General features: G+C 45.7%; 1 protein-coding gene across 1 annotated transcript in view; it reads left to right on the forward strand.

Moving 5' to 3' along the window:
* TMPRSS3 (transmembrane serine protease 3) overlaps nucleotides 1–14,461 on the forward strand; it is a gene marked incomplete in the record, with an annotated part of 200,034 nt that overhangs the window by 91,749 nt on the left and 93,824 nt on the right. Inside the window, 2 exon segments of the mRNA XM_056559761.1 lie at nucleotides 5,571–5,712; nucleotides 9,885–10,001. Of these exon segments, the coding sequence (XP_056415736.1) occupies nucleotides 9,932–10,001 (70 nt within the window).

Below are 14,461 nucleotides of genomic sequence, written 5' to 3' on the forward strand. Positions count from 1 at the left end.
GAGGCTGGGCCGCATGCGCCCATTACATATAATGCCCTCAGCATACACGCCTCATCATCCACCAGCAACACCCTCCACCAGCAGTAGCACCCCGATCATCCACCAGCAACCCCCCCCCATTCCCCCTACCCCATGTGGTAATAGCATGAGCTGACGAATGATGGGGGTGCCACATTAGGTAGGCAGCAGGTTCCCCACATTAGGTAGGCAGCAGGTTCCCCACATTAGGTAGGCAGCAGGTTCTCCACATTAGGTAGTAGCAGGTTCCCAACATTAGGTAGGCAGCAGGTTCCCCACATTAGGTAGTAGCAGCTTCCCCACATTAGGTAGTAGCAGGTTCCCCACATTAGGTAGTAGCAGGTTCCCCACATTAGGTAGAAGCAGGTTGCCCACATTAGGTAGTAGCAGGTTGCCCACATTAGGTAGTAGCAGATTCCCCACATTAGGTAGTAGCAGGTTCCCCACATTAGGTAGTAGCAGGTTCCCCACATTAGGTAGTAGCAGGTTCCCCACATTAGGTAGGCAGCAGGTTCCCCACATTAGGTAGCAGCAGGTTCCCCACATTAGGTAGCAGCAGGTTGCCCACATTAGGTAGCAGCAGGTTCCCTACATTAGGTAGGCAGCAGGTTCCGCACATTAGGTAGGCAGCAGGTTCCCCACATTAGGTAGGCAGCAGGTTCCCCACATTAGGTAGGCAACAGGTTCCCCACATTAAGTAGGCAGCAGGTTCCCCACATTAGGTAGGCAGCATGTTCCCCACATTAGGTGGGCAGCAAGTTCCCCACATTAGGTAAGCAGCAGGTTCCCCACCTTAGATAGTAGCAGTTTCCCCACATTAGGTAGAAGCAGGTTCCCCACATTAGGTAGTAGCAGGTTGCCCACATTAAGTAATAGCAGGTTCCCCACATTAGGCAGAAGCAGGTTCCCCACATTAGGTAGAAGCAGGTTTCCCACATTAGGTAGAAGCAGGTTCCCCACATTAGGTAGAAGCAGGTTCCCCACATTAGGTAGTAGCAGGTTGCCCACATTAAGTAATAGCAGGTTCCCCACATTAGGTAGAAGCAGGTTCCCCACATTAGGTAGTAGCAGGTTCCCCACATTAGGTAGAAGCAGGTTCCCCACATTAGGTAGGCAGCAGGTTCCCCACATTAGGTAGAAACAGGTTCCCCACATTAGGTAGAAGCAGGTTCCCCACATTAGGTAGAAGCAGGTTCCCCACATTAGGTAGTAGCAGGTTCCCCACATTAGGTAGTAGCAGGTACCCCACATTAGGTAGCATTTTTGATTACCCCCCTCCCCCCCCCCAACATACACAGACAGACAGACACCCACACATGCACACACACATAGACAGACACACACACACACACACACACACACACACATGCACACACACATACACAGACAGACACACACATAGACAGACACACACACATGCACACACACACACACACACACACACACACACGCAGACAGACACCCACACATGCACACACACATAGACAGACAGACACCCACACATGCACACACAAGCAGACAGACAGACACACACACATGCACACACACATAGACAGGCAGACATCCACACATGCACACACAAGCAGACAGACAGACACACACACATGCACACACACAGACACAAGCAGACAGACACCCACACATGCACACACACATAGACAGACAGACACACACATGCACACATGCATACAGACACACACACACATAGACAACCTTTCCTGTCCTGCGCTTCTCCTCTCCGGAGTAGTGAAGAAAACTGTGTGTTGAAGCATTGTGTGTCCCGAATAGCTGAGGAAAGTGCAGAGACACTGTGATTGGTTGAGGGGGGGGGGGGGGGGTTGTTTGCAGTCTCGCTCTGCTCAGGACACAGAACTGCTTCAAGACACAGTTTTCTTCACTACATACCTGGCGCGGCCCACAAACTTTCGTTCCGCGGGCCGGGAGTTTGAGACCCCTGGTGTAGGTTAACGGTGCACTGGCATCACGAAGTGATACATCTTACCACCCTGAGTCAAGTGTCATAACACAGGCTGTCTAACTCCCTGTGGCTGCCACAAAATTACAGATCCATCAAAATCCATCAACATGAAATAAAACATTGATGGTTACGGAACAAACTCGTCTTCGCAGCGTCTGTGATATTTTCGGCAATCACCATCAAAGCGCTGATATTGTCTGAAAGCAGAATTTGTTGTTTTTCATCTTGGAGCTGTGGATAACGAAACACTATTTTATCTTTATTTATTTATTGAAATGTTTTGTTTAATTTGACTTCTTCTCATGTCATATGTCTTTTTTTTTTTTTTTTTACCCTATTGGGATGTTGAGGTCCAAAGAGAATTTTAGTCCAATCCTCTAATGTAAACAACTCTTCTCGCAGTGTCATGCCACATATGTAGGGCTACATATGTGGTCTCCAAGACCACTGCAGTATAAGGGGTGGAGAGGTTACGGTTGCACTTGGGCTTTAGTACCTAAAGGGTCCTTAAAAGGTCCCTTTGTCACCGGTATTATAAAAAGCACATGGTAGGTGAATGGTAGGGGGGTCTGTTATAGACATGGGGTCTAGAGGCTGGGCCGCATGCACCCATTACATTCCCACATTAGGTAGGCAGCAGGTTCCCCACATTTGGTAGGCAGCAGGTTCCCCACATTAGGTAGCAGCAGGATCCCCACATTAGGTAGCAGCAGGTTCCCCACATTAGGTAGCAGCAGGTTCCCCACATTAGGTAGCAGCAGGTTCTGCACATTAGGTAGCAGCAGGTTCCCCACATTAGATAGTAGCAGTTTCCCCACATTAGGTAGAAGCAGGTTCCCCACATTAGGTAGTAGCAGGTTGCCCACATTAGGTAGTAGCAGGTTGCCCACATTAGGTAGTAGCAGGTTCCCCACATTAGGTAGTAGCAGGTTCCCCACATTAGGTAGTAGCAGGTTCCCCACATTAGGTAGAAGCAGGTTCCCCACATTAGGTAGAAGCAGGTTCCCCACATTAGGTAGAAGCAGGTTCCCCACATTAGGTAGAAGCAGGTTCCCCACATTAGGTAGTAGCAGGTTCCCCACATTAGGTAGTAGCAGGTTCCCCACATTAGGTAGTAGCAGGTTCCCCACACACACACACTGAGAATACACACAGACACACACACACACACAGACACACACACTGAGAATATATAGAGAACCATGTTACCCCTGATGAAGCTGGTAGCACAGCGATACATGTAGGACTGTTGTACTTACAAGGAACTATAGATAGTAAGGATATAACTGAGATGTTTTATTTCTATAATATTTTTGGATATTGCTGATTCTTTTTGTTTTTTAATTACTATTGTATCTATTTTTTTTATTTATTATATCCTATGGGTTGTTGGGTACTTGTTCAACCATGTGTGGTTTATCTACCACTTAATGGGGTGGAGGCAGGAATTTTACACATATTTGTGCTTTAGTAATTGTATGTCTGGTTCATGCTGTATATTTTTTTGGCAGTGGTCTCAATCTGTGGCCCTCCAGATGTTTCAAAACTTCAACTCCCAGCATGCCCGGACAGCCGTTGGCTGTCCGGGCATGCTGGGAGTTGAAGTTTTAAAACATCTGGAGGACCACAATTTGAGACCACTGCCCTAAAAATTATACAGCATGAACCAGACATATAATTATTTGTATTGTATACTACTGAGGTTTGGTGCAGTAATAAAACTTTATGAGTAGAAGAGCCCTACGTGTTTCGCTGTGTTACCAGCTTCATCAGGCTAACATGGTTCTCTGTTTCTTCTAAGTCATCTGTATATGGGGACATACAGGTAATACACAGGTCTTGTCCGAGCATGCTGGGAGTTGAAGTTTTAAAACATCTGGAGGGCCGACAGATTGAGACCACTGATTTAGGGTAGGTTCACACAGCAAATACCTTCATAGTTTTTGCTGCAATAACTGCACTACACTATAAATACTGTAATGGATTAGGTAAAATTGGTATTTAAAACACAGCTAAAATGGCCACTCACTAGCTCACTCCCCCTCACATCGTGCTTGAAACATTGTGTATAAGATGGCGCCTCCAGAGAGAGCTGCACCCAAGATGATAAGACTCACATCCTGGATGAGGAACACCTACAAATGGAAGAAACCAATCACAAGGACAGCTATTCATGACGTATAGCTTTGCACACAGAACATTGTTACAGTCTATATAAACCCTCTCCTTTAGCCGAACAATGTGTGTCTCAGTGTGATTTCTTCTCTCGTGCATGCACTGATCCTGATACCTAATTCGGAAGGGGGCAGATACTCATCTGATACTGGGTCCGGTTCTGATCCATTTCAATACCAAGGGAGGTGATACATTTGCAAGAACTGATTTTCTAAATTTTCTAAGCAAATAATTCAACAAAAATTTAAATGTATGACTTGAAGAAAAATCTTAATGGCTACTAGAATCTCCAGTTACCATATTTTTTGCCTTCTAACTTGTTATATGAGGTTGGTCCAAATAACTGTATAGCTAGGAAACCAAGAAAGACCCCATTGACATCATCAAGTGGGGATTGCAGCATAACTGGAGAACCTTGATGTCACGAATGGGCAGGGAACAGTGAAGCCCTAACTCACTCACAGCCCCTGTCCCTGTCCCTATCTATTGCCTATCCGCCCTAAGTGACGGATCGACAACTAAGGTGACAAACCCTCCCTGCTAACTGCTGGGGCAGCATTGTCAAAATAATAAAATACAAAAACAGTAGGAGTCGGAAAGCAGCTGGAGGCACACAAACTAACAGAGACACACTAAGACACACACACGGTAAAATCAATGTCAGTCTAGCCGATGTCGGTACCAGGAGATAGCGGAGTACAGGAACGCAGAGCAAGAGAAGAGTCAAGGAAAAGCCAAAGATCAATAAACAAGCAGGTATCCGGTAAACTGGAGGTGTCAGCTAGGGTGTAACCTTTCACGAACACTGAACTGATCCCTGCTTCTAGCTTATATAGGCAGGTGATCAGGGATACACCTTCCTGATAGGTACCAGAGCTGAGAACCATACCCAGACGATACAGGTGAGCTCCAAGCAGCTCCAGCCCAACTAGAGTCATTTAACTCTGTGTGTTTGGCCAGAGCCAGACCTTACACCTGAATCTTAGTAATGGCCCCAGACCTGTCTATAGCCCAACACTGGTCTAGATACATAGAGGCCAATGTTACGGTAAAGTTGCCTATGTCATAGTCCCTAAGTGGGTTGCCATGGATTAGAAAAAAAAATGGCAGCTGTCTTCCCGAAACAACACCACATATGTCCACTGGTTGTGTTTGGAGGTCCAGAGTCTCTTGTGTTGGATGTATTCAAGGAAGACCAGGTGGTTTACCTTGACCTGAAAGTTGATGCTCAACCCTAAAATTGACCCAATGACGGGTCTACCCAGCCATCCCTTTGGCCTTTGTAGGCCTGCTACAGTGACATTGTGTTACCTTACACAACTCAACCAAGGGATAACTCAACTACTGTCGTTTCCTTCTTTCGACAACCAATGTGTTCCAACATGTTTCTTTCTTCCAGGCTCCGGAGGAAGCTCCGGCTTCCGGTAATCTAGAAATCGTGTCTGTTTCAGAAGAGGAGCTGCCGGTCGTGGACATTGCCTTCTCTTACTTTAGATTTTTCCTGACCAAAACTAAAGTGGATCCTGAAGAAAACAGATCGGGTAAGACATACACTTAAAGGGGTTAACCACCAGAAGGTGATTTTAGTACGTACCTGCTAGACAGTAATGGCCATGCTTAGGAAGGATCCGTGCTTGTCTTGGAGCTGTGTTGTGAAATTACCATAACTCTGTGGCTATCTTTTTGTGGACTGGCTATTTTCTGTTTGAGTTTGTTCCCTCAAACTACAAGTCCCATGAGTCTCTGTTTGTAAGTGTGAGGTCACTTTTCTCCCTCCCACACATCAGCCACCCCCACATTGAAATACACCTGTAATCACTTCCATGCAATAGACCAGTGTTTTCTGATCAGGGGGCCTCCAGCTGTTGAAAAACTACAATTCTTGCAGAAGGATCGCTCCACCCATTGAAGCAGACAGGCTCCCTCTGAACACCTGACTAGTGATGTAATGTCTTGGGTCGCACTGCAACCTGGTAAAACATGAGACAACACTAATTTTGTATGCTGTTAAAAATAAACCTTGGGGGAAAAAAATCACAGAAGACCACCATGAAACACAGGTACAGACACTATATTATGAATTACACAAATTTTACACCCCCTGCAGCATAGTTAAACAAAAAAAAAAAAATCCCGGAATACCCCTTTAAATAAACACACACTGAAACAGAAAGTTAAACTGTGGTGGAAGGATGGGGGAAGTAGGCCCTAAGCCTGGGACAGAATAAAATATATCAAGCTAGGTTAAAGGGGTACTCCGGTGGAAATCAACTGGTGCCAGAAAGGTAAACAGATTTGTAAATTACTTCTATTTAAAAATATTAATCCTTCCAGTACCTATCAGCTGCTGTATACTACAGAGGAATTTATTTTCTGTCTGACCACAGTGCTCTCTGCTGACACCTCTGTTTATCTCAGGAACTGTCCAGAGCAGGAGAGGTTTGCTATGGGGATTTGTTCCTGCTCTGGACAGAGGTGTCAGCAGAGAGCACTGTAGTCAGACAGAAAAGAAATTAAAAAAGAAAAGAACTTCCTGTGGAGCATACAGCAGCTGATAAGTATTGGAAGGGTTAAGATTTTTAAATAGAAGTATTTTACAAATCTGCTTACCTTTCTGCCACCAGTTGATTTAAAAAAAAAAAAAAAAAAACACAGCAGCTGATAAAGTGTAGGCTTCAAAGCTGGGAGAGGCTTCAGAGGACAGTAGGCCATGACATATGGCATATGGCATGACATCAGTCTGCTGGAAGGGGGCGTGCAGAACGCCGGCCGACACCCCCCCCTTCCATGTACCCATAGAGAAACATGGAGGGGGGGGGGGGGGGGGGTGCCCGCCGTGGCTTCCTACAGGGATTGGAACACCCGCTTCCGACAAACTGCGGGGAACCCCTGCAGGAGACTGGGGGGTCCCAGAGCTCGGACCCCAGTGATCTATAACTTATCCCCTATCCTTTGGATAGGGGATAAGTTATTCATCACCAGACTACTCTTTTAATGTTATGGTTGATTGGTGCATAATATTCTACTATAAAAAGTGAAGGGGATAGTGGTGGTTCCTATAATATTAATATTGGGATTCAGTGTGAAAATTCTTTCACTTTATTGATCCATTAATAAAACTCTATCTGATATCTGGTATAGCATCTAGTGGTAAAGGTTGCTTTCTTACATGTTGTGCATCATCTATTGACTGACTCGTTTCAGAAAAAGTTCCTTACTCATAGCATCATTTATTACTCATTAATTTAATTCAAATAGGTCCAAAATTCTTAATGGGGGTTTGATCTGTTTTCTAAAAACATAGCTCCAAATCCTCTGCTTCCCATCACCCAGGCATAGAGAGAGATTATAAAATTCTATCTGTCTGCAGCTACCACTAGAGGGAGCTTCCTGCATACAGATTTATACATTGAACTCAATATAAAATGAGTATGCAGTGTCCTTCCTCTAATTTCTTTTTTCCATTTTACTCAACTGCTCACAGAGGGCTTTGGGGGTACCTCTGTTAGTTTCCCCAGGTATGTATGCCATGGGTGTGTATTTATTACAGTGGAGTTAGGCTTTAACACCACATGGGAATCAACAACTTTTTTTATGACTTTCAGCAGAAACAGCTGAGTTGAACAAGCGCTTGTTTCCCTGTCCTGCGAGGTATAACCTGACGGCTATAAATACAGATTTTGTTTTTATTTAGGTTCGGGGAATTGTGCGCTATCTTTAAATTGCTTCCCATTAATTTTCCAGCTGCTGCCTTTTATTGTCCTGTAATCTGGAGGGTCTGAATATGCAGATGTTCATTTGCTTAAACTTGTAATTTTGCCAGAGGGAGAGAGAGAAAGAGCTGACTCCTTTATCCCTCCCCATCTGTCCTGCCAGCTATTCTTCCTAATTATTGGAGAAAAATGCGCCCGGAAACATAGTTACAGCTTAGCAAAGCCTGCAGACAATACAGACGGAACCACCCAAAATAACCATCCGCAACACGTACAGAGGAAAGCTTCACTCAATAGTAAAGCACATGCCGGATAAAACGGGAAGGATTGATAGGATTAAATACCGTATATCCATTAGCAAGCCCTAAGATGAGATACAGTGCTGCGAAAAAGTATTTGCCCCCTTCCCAATTTCTTCTATTTTTTGCATATTTGTCACTCTCCTAATGTTACCAATCATTAATCTAAATCAGTGGTCTCAAACTGTGGCACTCAAGATGTTGCAAAACTTCGACTCCCAGCATCTTGTTGAGCACAGATAAAACAACAAGGAGGAGGCCTGCGGGAAGGCTGAGGCTTGTAGTCCTCATGCTGGTCATGGTCTGTGTATCACTAGTCCATTTGGCTTGAGGGCTTCCCCAGGGACCCCTCAGGCTTCATTGACTAGCAGAGTGAAATGGGGGCTGCACTAGGGATAGGGTTACTTGAAGAGATCAGAGGTAGGAAAACACATCTACTTGCTTCTCCGGTGCTGCAGTTCCCAACAGTGGGGTGCAAGACTGAACCCTCCTCACTTCTTTTCATCCCACTCTGTTGTGGAATGTTGGAAGTTGTAGTTTGCAACAGCAGCCTACCAAGGCTTAATCCAGACCCAGATAAAACCTTTGCATACCTACAAACCCCAGTCATGATCCCTAAATGCAGCAGGGTAGCTGGAGGTAACACAGATAAAACAACAAGGAGGAGGCCTGCGGGATGGCCAAGGCTTGTAGTCCTCATGCTGGTCATGGTCTGTGTATCACTAGTCAATTTGGCTTGAGGGCTTCCCCAGGGTCTCCTCGGGCTGCATAGTCTAGCAGAGTGAAATGGGGGATGCACTAGGGATGGGGTAAAAGGGGTACTCCGCTGGAAAACTTTTTTTTTAAATCAACTGGTGCAAGAAAGTTAAACAGATTTGTAAATTACTTCTATTAAAAAATCTTACTCCTTCCAGTACTTATTAGCTGCTGAATACTACAGAGGAAATTCTTTTATTTTTGGAATACAGAGCTCTCTGCTGACATCATGAGCACAGTGCTCTTTTGCTAACATCTCTGTCCATTTTAGGAACTGTCCAGAGAAGGAGAAAATCCCCATAGCAAACATATGCTGCTCTGGACAGTTCCTAAAATGGACAGAGATGTCAGCAGAGAGCACTGTGCTTATGATGTCAGCACCTTTGAGCACCTTTCATTTGATCACTGTGAGCACCTTTAATTTGATCACTGCCCATCCCTCCACCTGGTAATGAATAAGAGGGAACATTCGTATGGATCATTATTTGGACGATCATCCCCCCTCCCCTAAATGGAAGAGGCCCTCTAGAATCCTCTAGAATTTGTAGGTTGCAAAACATTTGTTCAGTTTATGGCTATTGTTCTCGAAAACCCCAAATGCATGAATGCTCAGCCTAGTGTTCATATGTTCTAAATGGAGAGAGGAGGGGTAAGTAGCTACTATATAGCGCTGGCTCATCTCCTGGAGGATTGGGCAGCAGGCCCTATTCTTCTCTCCCACATATGGTCCTACAAATATTGGTAGGTCCAGACAACATATATCTAATATGTATGGCCACCTTTAGCCCTTGTTTAGTCAATGGTCTGGTCAACTTTTTCAGTGAGTCCCATAAAAGGTAATTGTTAGGACTTGTCAGTACGTGTGGTGGAGTTCTTAATGTTTTCACATGGTGGAAACTTCTGGATTGTTTGTATATTTGTTTCAGATTTTTTTCTACTTTACAGAGAACAGAGAAAGTGATGGATCCTCCAAGTGCCATCTCATCATCCCTATGAAATATCTCATTATCATCCTCCTCACCGTGCTGGTTATTGCCCTGGTGATTGCTACCGGCCTGATTGGTGAGTGCTATTCATTATTCAGTGGCATCTCCATTAAATTGTCAAGGATTAAATGTTTTACAAGCCACTTCAAAGAAAGAATAGAGACGGTTAGCGGCTTCTTTTTCATTAAGCAAAGCGGGTTGACCTTTCTCACCTTCATTGTCTGGCGGTGCGATGGATGGCCGATGACTTGATAGCTTGTTTATCAGTGTATTAATGGCTTAATTGGACAGTAGACATTCATTACGCTGGATGAGTTTCATGCACTCTTCTACTTAGCGAAAATTCACTGTCTAACTGTGTCTAATGTCTGGTCCCTGTGCGATTCCACAAGGCATTAATCTTCTGCGGGGTCTCCTCTCGAATCTGCTTGGTTCACTTCAAAACAACGGCGGCTCGTCTGGTGGGCATTTCACTAAATAGACTGCGTATCGATCTGGATTTTAAAGAGGATGTTTCATTTACTTGTCTGATAGATCTGAAGAACCTGTATTAGATGTAAGCCCGGGAGGTTCCTTCATTGCTGAGCCCAGTGTGAAACTTGACGGACGGTGTTGTGCATGTAAAACTTCGTCAGGGCTCCAGAGGCATGCACGACGCGGTCTGTCCCCACAACTACCCCCACCCCGCTATACCCATCCGCTCCCCTGCTTGCTGTGACCTTTAATGGAATAAAGATGTTTCCTGATATATGAAGATACACAGTGATGGCTCCATTTTTCCTGTTATGGATTAGTGATCCTTTTTATCATGCAATCCTTTGTGATCTAGGTAGACTGAAAGCAGGGTCTAAGGGATTGTGCAGACTATGGATGAGCAAATCGAATATGACGAATCCAAATTCATTACAAATTCATTGCCTTTGTCCTATGCTGTTCCCTCCCCTACAGAAGTATCTTATGCTGTGGGTTCAGCTCCACTATTCAGTGAGGACGATTTAGAGGACAGTCAGCAGCTACTGCCCAGCCAAGAAGTGGAGGAGACATCCGCATCTTCCTCCGCTAGACGGCCAAGTAGTGATGAAGAGAGTGACGTGGGAGGCGGTGTTGCGAGTGTTCAGGCTCCTGAAGCAGACACTGTTGAGGAACCTGAGGAGGACATCAGTGACGTGCAGACACAAATCGATGATGAACCCGATCGTAATTGGGAGCCGGGTGCAGAAGGGGCTTCATCATCATCAGGAGAAGAGTGTTGCAGGTTGCCCGTGAGGCAGCAGCTGAGCCAGCAAGGTGGTTGCATGGTTGGCAGTCAGCATGGTGACAGAAGTGGAAAGTCTGGAGCCAAATGTGCCGGAGGTACACCACCTGCTTTGCGGCAGCCTACCTTCTCGGGAGGTAGTGGAACAGAGGTTCCTGGAGTCAGCGGCAGCAGCAGTCAATCAGCGCAGACTGTTGGGGGGAAAATCAGTGTGGCAGTTTTTCCATCAAGCATCCGGAGGAGGCTCACATAGCCACATGCAAGATGTGTCGGCAGAAGGTGAAGCGTGGCCAGGGTCCCAATGTTGGCACCACGGCCCTGCATCAACATATGCAGCGTCACCATAAAGCGGCCTTCGAGTCAGCAAAGCCATGTCCAAGAGACAACAGTATGTGTCCACTCATCCAACAGCACAGAAGCTGAATGTGCTCCTGTCCAAGTTGCTGGTGTTGCAGTCCCTCCCTTTTCAAGTGGTGGACTCTGCACCTTTCAGAGAATTGATGGCTTGTGCCGAGCCGCGGCGGAGAGTCCCAAGCCGTCATTTCTTTGCGAAGAAGGCAGTACCAGCCCTGCACAGAAGGTGGGCCAGTCCTTGAGCCTGTCGTGTGTACCAAAGTGCACGGCAGCGCCGACATGTAGAGCTGTATCTATGGTCATGGACAACACATGTCCTTTATGGCCCACTGGGTAAATGTGGTTCCTGCACAGCCACAACAGCAACTTGGACACTTGGGTGGGGTGGCAGGAACAGTACCAGCTCCATCAGCAACAGTCTGAGTCTACAGTCACTGATGAGTACCTTTCTTCACCCGCATAGTGAAGCAACTCATCAGCAGCAGGTAGACCTGGAGCAGGACCTGAATCAGCACTTGGTGGCATACCTTGACATGCCCATGCCAACACACTTTGAAGATCCACTGGACTTCTAGGCAGCCAAACTTGATTTGTGGCCGCAACTAGCAGAGTTTGCCCTGGAAAAGCTGTCCTGCCCGCCCAGTAGTGTGCCATCAGAGCGGGTGTTTAGTGCGGCAGGGGCCATAGTCACCCCAAGGCAAACTCGTCTGTCCATGAAAAATGGGGAGAGACTGACCTTTGTGAAGATGAATAAGGCCGCCCTTTTTAGGCGAGTAACACTTGCCAAGAAGGGAATTAATAATGTGAGAGTAGGGCCTTACAGAGAAGTTTTTTCCCTCACCTGTTACAATGGACCATACATTGTTCCCTTCCACATTTTAGAGGTCTTTGCATCACATCAATACTTGGTGTATGTGGCACATTGTGCTTTTTGCACACCTTTCCTTTTGTTAGATAAAAAGAAAAATATGGGTACATATATTTTATCCTAAGAATATTATTAAAAGTTACGTTTTACGTAATGCAAATCCCCAATACTTACTTGTGCACACTAACACTTTTACAAAAGAGCCCGTTTTCTTCTGCCTACCTGCCTCAGCTACTATTCTGATCCTGCCACCCACCTGATGCCACACATCTGATGCCAAGTTATCCTTGTTTCACCTACCTTCTTCACTGGGTACTGGTATTGCCATCCACCGCACCACTCTGTCACCGGGTCACTTTCTGGACTCCTGATGCTGCTGATGCCACCTCCAGGCTTTCTTATTCTGCCACCATATGTTTTCCTCATGCTGATGCCACCTCCAGGCTGTCTCATTCTGCCACCATATGTTCTCCTCATGCTTCCGGCACCTCCAGGCTGTGTCATTCACTCACTATATGTCTCCTCATGCTGCCGCCACCACCAGGCTGTGTCATTCAGTCACTGTATGTCTCCTCATGCTGCCGCCACAACCGGGCTGTGTCATTCAGTCACTGTATGTCTCCTCATGCTGCCGCCACCTCCAGGCTGTGTCATTCAGCCACTATATGGTCTCCTCATGCTGCCGCCACCTCCAGGCTGCCTCATTCTGCCACCATATGGTCTCCTCATACTGATGCCACCTCCAGGCTCTGTCATTGTGCAGCTCTGTGACAGTGATTCTAATAGCGACCCCTGTAATCTGCATGTCATACTGAATAACAGTATTATTTCACTAACACAGCACACTCCCTATGAGTGTTAAGACAAGGCGAAGTGTTCTACACCCCTATTGAGGCTCTCTGTATCCCAGAAATATCAGTTTTTAATAGCGATATTGCCAAATCAAATTTTTCAAAAATTTGCTCATCTCTAGTGCAGATCACACCTTTGCACCTGCTTCCTAAAGGGGTACTCCAGGGAAATATATATATACATATATATATATATATATATATATATATATTCAAAGCATCACACTACCTGTATATGTTCCCTGTAAACCATCCTGCCAGATATACATGGCTCCGGTGGCCCCTGTTGCCTTCTCTGGCTGCTTGATATTCTTTGTCACCCTTCTCTTCCTTTGCTTATATCTCCCAGCAATCATTGCAGATTTGTTTTGCCAGCCAGCTCACTCTCTGAGAGCAGCCTCTGCCCTCCTGCTCTGGACATAAATAATAGGAAACTTAAAACTGAAAATGTTGGCCCCCTAAGAAACAGTCTGGGTGTAATGGTGGAGGAGGATGAGGAAAAGGCCAATCTACTAAATGCTCTCTTCTCTCCTGTTTTACACGGGCAATTCAATGTCAGAGGACAAGGGATGGGATAGTGTAAATTTTCCAACAAATCTCACCACATATGGAGTATTGTGTACAATGTTGGGCCCCTGTATATAAGAAGGACATGGCTGAACTTGAGAGGGTGCAGAGGAGACAACAAAGATAATAATGGTATGGGGGGGGGGGGGATTACAGGACACAGACAGGTTATCATGCTTGGGGTTATTTGGTTTGGAGAAAAGACGTCTTAGGGGGATCTGATCACAATATGCAAATATATGAATGGACAGTACAGAAATCTTTCCAGTGATCTTTTAATACCTAGGCCGGTAACCATGACAAGAGGGCATCCTCTACGTCTAGAGGGAAGAAGGTTTCACCATCATCACAGAGATTCTTTACTGTAAGAGCAGTGAGACTTTGGAATTCTCTGCCACATGATGTTGTGATGTCTGACTCAATAAACAAGTTCAAGGGGGGCCTGGATGTTTTCCTTGAAAAATATAATATTACAGGTTATGGACACTAGATTTGTGGGGATAGAACGTTGGTCCAGGGATTTATTCTGATCGCCGTATTGGAGTCGGGAAGGAATATTTCCTCTGTTTTTGGGCAATACGCATCAGCCTAATTTTTTTTGCCTTCCCCTGGATCAACACAGTAGGGTTCTAGGTTGAATT

This window comes from Hyla sarda, chromosome 2, assembly GCF_029499605.1.
Source record: "Hyla sarda isolate aHylSar1 chromosome 2, aHylSar1.hap1, whole genome shotgun sequence".
In the NCBI taxonomy this organism is placed as follows: domain Eukaryota; kingdom Metazoa; phylum Chordata; class Amphibia; order Anura; family Hylidae; genus Hyla; species Hyla sarda.